General features: G+C 34.0%; 1 protein-coding gene across 1 annotated transcript; it reads left to right on the top strand.

The window, feature by feature from the left end:
• The first annotated feature begins 486 nt into the window (after positions 1–486).
• Positions 487–1,762, top strand: LOC149169606 (NAC transcription factor 32-like). Its single transcript, XM_089427128.1, has 3 exons — positions 487–716; positions 818–1,110; positions 1,202–1,762. Exons 1-3 carry the CDS (start codon positions 488–490, stop codon positions 1,559–1,561), a joined length of 882 nt encoding a protein of 293 aa, XP_089283254.1. The 5' UTR covers position 487; the 3' UTR covers positions 1,562–1,762.
• The last annotated feature ends 2,951 nt before the right edge of the window (positions 1,763–4,713 follow it).

Genomic DNA, 4,713 nt, shown 5'->3' with positions numbered 1-4,713 from the left:
TAACAAATCTACTAACAAATAGATTTACACATCTCCACCTACTAAACTGTAAAATAAACTTTTCTGCTAAACCAAAAACAAAATTAGTAACTTATTCAACTATGTAACTTATGAACTTTGTTAATATAAAATTGTAAATTAACAACAAAATACAACCTTACCTAACCTAAACAAATTCAACGCAAAATATGCCCAAAATATTCCAAAAGATATAACAGGTAAACTCCGGCATCTTTCTCACTGTACACACGTGTTGTTTTGACATTCACAGAGCACGGCTTCTCTTTTCTTGAAACTGGATTGGTCGCCATCTCCTGAATCTATGTGCACGTTGCTTCTCCGCGTTGGTTTTCTGCAGATTTTCGTGTAGGCCACGTTGCTGTCACTGTCATCTTATGTGTCACAGAAAGTGTCAGCGGGTCAGTGGGCGCCAGATTGAGTGTTAGGAAATTTAACGCGGTGAGCAGCAACCATAAAAGGGGGAGGGATGCTCCTCCCAATATTTCAAACACTTCTTCATTTGCTTTGCTTTATAGATACGAAGATCATGATGGAAGAGCAGGCGCTGCAACAATTGCCTCCGGGCTTCAGATTTCATCCCACGGACGAGGAGCTGGTGATTCATTACCTGAAAAAGAAAGTCTCCTGTTCGCCTCTCCCTGCTTCAATTATTACAGAGATTGACCTGTACAAGTATGATCCCTGGGAGTTGCCCGGTGAGTACCCCTCCTAACCCGGGTTCGTAATGGGCATGTGTTAGTTTTATTTTGTTGCATTCTCTGAGACAATTTTTCTCATTGTGTTGATTGGATTTCAGCGAAGGCTTCTTATGGGGAGCAAGAATGGTATTTCTTCAGCCCGAGGAACCGTAAATATCCCAACGGAGACCGGCCAAACAGATCGGCCGGGTCCGGGTACTGGAAAGCCACGGGAACAGATAAACCCATCGTTATAATGTCGGGAACTGCATCGTTGCAGAATGTGGGCGTGAAGAAATCTCTGGTATTTTACAGAGGGAGCCCTCTTAAGAGCCTCAAGACCAACTGGATCATGCACGAATACCGCCTAGCTGAAACCATGTCAACTAGGAAGAGAAAGGGATCTTTACGTGTAAGTGTTCTCATTTATTATTATGTTGATAAGTGCGTTTATTTTAATCTAATTTAGTTACTCCATTTAATTATGTGTTGTGTTGTTTCAGTTGGACGATTGGGTACTGTGCCGAATTTACAAGAAAGTGAGTCATTCCTCCAGGGTGGTCTCGTCCCCGGAGCCGGAGGTCTCGTCACCGTCAGCTACTGACTTGCAGCACACACAACTCAATTTGGCTCTACCCAAATTCGGTTCCTTCTCTAACCTGTTGAAGGGTGAAGGTCATTTTATGGATAACCTTGTCAACCAGCACACATCAGATGCCAACTGGGGCCTGCCCAATGTGGAGGAGCCCGTTGTTGAGCAGATGTGTCAATTGCCCTTGACCGACAACTGGACATGGAACTCTGAACCGTCATCCTGGTCACTGCCCACAGGTAACGTGTGGTCATCTCTTGACAATGGGTAGTTTTGGGCTTCTGTTACAATTCGACAAGTTTCTCTGAAATGGATTCTTCAATCTCATTCATTCAATGAATGCACTATTGTTCCCTGCACATTCTTCTCCGTCACTCATTCAATGAATCAACTCTTAATGTTTTGGGAACAGTTGAATCCGTGAACATTCTTCTGAGTCTAATTCAAATGAGTGAATGTTTGGCAAATTTCATAGATGGTGTTGCTGTTCCTGTTGCACCAACATTGCACTCACTTGTGATGGGTGGATTACATACAAACAACATAAACGGTTGGTATGACATAGGAATATAGTACTCAAATCCAAGCAAATTCACATGGTGAATTAAGAGTTATCCATAATAGAAATAAAGTACAGAGAAAAAGAGGAAGTGACCTGCACTTTCACATAACACCACCATTGTTCTTCTACCATGTGCAACACACCTACAATACTATGAAAGTAATACAATACTATCAAAGGATTACTTGAATATTTCCAACGCTTACCTTATGGTTCAACGGAAGTAAATGATGCTATTATCTTGGACTGAGCCCAAATTTCCTGAATTCTATTTTAAAACTCAGGAAAGGGTCATAAATTCTATTTTAAACCCCAATTAACTCTCTAATTTCCTGAATTTTATTTTAAAACTCAGTGAAAGGGTCATAAATTCTATTTTAAACCCCAATTAACTCTTTAATAATGTTTTAAAACACAATGCCATGATGGAAACAGTTAAATAAGAACACCAAAACATGATAGATTCTCAAATATAGGTTTTTACATAAATACAAAGTTGAGAGATAGTGGAGTTTATTGAAGAATTATCTGGATATTTTCAAACCCACTTATACAAACATAAATGATTCTACATTGTTGGAAAGGAATCCGAAGGATTTATTGAAATTTTAAGTTGTTTGATTAATAATACTCATTAATTATTTTTATTAAATATAAATTTTAATATATATATTATAACTAATAATTATTTTACATTATAAAAGTAATTATGGTGTAAAATTATATATTAAATTTTAATCCAATTTCAATAACATATATACTATTTATTCGTATTATTTATAATAATAATTTTTAATGATTTTATAATAATTTTTAATGATTTACTTTTGGATGATCATAATATATTATTATAAGAAGGTCATCAACCCCACCCTAGAAGATCAAAAGTATCTATTTTAACTAGCCCAAAGAAGAAAATTAATATAGCAAAGATTAGAACGAATTCTCATGAGCTCCATAGTGAAACAGGTCGTTGGGCAGTTCCTAAAACGCCATGGATGGAAAGCATCTGCCATATATGTGAGAATAGGAACATTGAGGATGAAAACCACTTCCTCTTAGAGTGCCTCGCGTACAACCACATTAGATCTTAGTTTCACAATCTTTGTTACAACATTGACCTTCCTAGCCTTTTACAATGTCAAAATTATAGTGAGCTCGGGAGACTTCTCTCCAAGCTTTTTGAGCATAGGAATAAAATCTTAAATCAAACTAAATAATTTGTTTCTTTAGGTCCGATAGACCAATGTTTGGTCTCAAGGGACGTTAACCACCATCATCATCATCATCATCATCATCATCATCATCATCATCATCATCATCATCATCATCATCATCATCATCATCATCTAATTATAAATAATTTTTTAAGAGGAATATTTATTTCATGATTCTAAAATTAAAAAATAAAAATAAAAATTTAACTAAATTACAATTTTATTTAAACTATCATTATTATTAATTAAAAATTAAATAACATAAGTTAAATAAATATAAATTTTAAAAAGCATGTAACAAAATTTTTAATTATGGGAATCACCTCACTTTATCATTTAAATTTTTAATCTCTAAATAAGCCTTGTTATAATATAATGGGCCAATACAATGGTTTATCAATACCACATGACCAAAAACCCATAATCTATTTCATATGATAGTTGTTGAAATAACATTTCCTTATAATTAATGAGAACAAAAAAGACATAACTATTTTAGAAATAAATCTCAACTTTTAATTTGTGAATACCATTAAAACATTTAAAATATTCCATAAAAAAATCTATACATCTTCATAATAATTATTAATTTTTTATAATTAAATTAAAACTCTAAAAAAAATTTCAAAATAAACATACTTTTCAGCATAATTATAACAATCAAATAAATTATATTAAATATAATGTAAAATCATATATATTAAATCTTAATACAAATCCAATAATATATATATATATATATATATATATATATATATATAACCATCTATTTCATCCATATATAACATCTTTTAATGTTCTACTTATTCATCATCATAATATATATTATAACGATTAATAACTTTTCATGATAGTTCCCACACAAAAAAAAAAATATATATATATATATATATATATATATATTACAACTAATATTAATATATATATAATCCATAAATTACAGCTATTAAGGTTTTGTTTATGATAACAATAATACATATAATCATCAATAACTTCCTCACAATAAAACATTGCCAATTACATAAGATAGACAAGGCCCATCCTCTACATATAACAACCACCACTGTCAATACTGTATTACAAAACCAAAATGCTATCCATGCTAACTATTAACCAAGAAAACGCGGAAGGTTTTATTCAAAGTCCAAATCCCACCGACACGTGACGTGGTAAATATAAGTCACAACTAACATGTAAATTTGTGATGACGTGGCCAAATATAAAGTCTCACCGAGACGTAAGTGTCAGATAACAAAATGACATTGCAAAATATGAAGTGGACCGTTAAATGAGGAGAGTGAATGGATAAGGAATTATGATCATCCACTTTGACTTGCGACGGCATATTCCTCTCTTCTTCCCTTGCCGACGGATTACTCTTCCGTCCAATTTCATTTAGCTTGAGTTTCATGTGCACGTGACTTTAAATTGCTTGGATGCCACGTTGTTGTCCGGGTCAACCAACGTGTCCAACACATGTGAGGAGGCATTGCGTGCCAGAACGAGGCAGCAGAAGAATTAGGTGTTAGGTCTTGTTCTCTCCTTTCTTGGTCTCAATTATCACAGAGATGGACGGTTACAACCGTCATTATTGTTAGGAGTCCGACCGAAGGTGGTAGTAGTGTGATCGATTCACTTTGACTT

The sequence above is a fragment of the Pinus tabuliformis genome, chromosome 4_2 (assembly GCF_031772625.1).
Source record: "Pinus tabuliformis cultivar Carrire ecotype Pingquan chromosome 4_2, CPIR1, whole genome shotgun sequence".
Lineage (NCBI taxonomy): Eukaryota > Viridiplantae > Streptophyta > Pinopsida > Pinales > Pinaceae > Pinus > Pinus tabuliformis.
Note: the sequence above shows the minus strand (reverse complement) of the source record. Positions and strands in the feature narration are given on the sequence as shown.

Excerpts from the sequence above, each read along its gene's own strand:
- LOC149169606 (XM_089427128.1), top strand. The coding sequence starts at position 488 with ATGCTCCTCCCAATATTTCAAACACTTCTTCATTTGCTTTGCTTTATA. Across the intron at positions 717-817 it reads TGATCCCTGGGAGTTGCCCG|CGAAGGCTTCTTATGGGGAG; the intron begins GTGAGTACCCCT and ends ATTGGATTTCAG. Across the intron at positions 1,111-1,201 it reads AGAGAAAGGGATCTTTACGT|TTGGACGATTGGGTACTGTG; the intron begins GTAAGTGTTCTC and ends GTGTTGTTTCAG.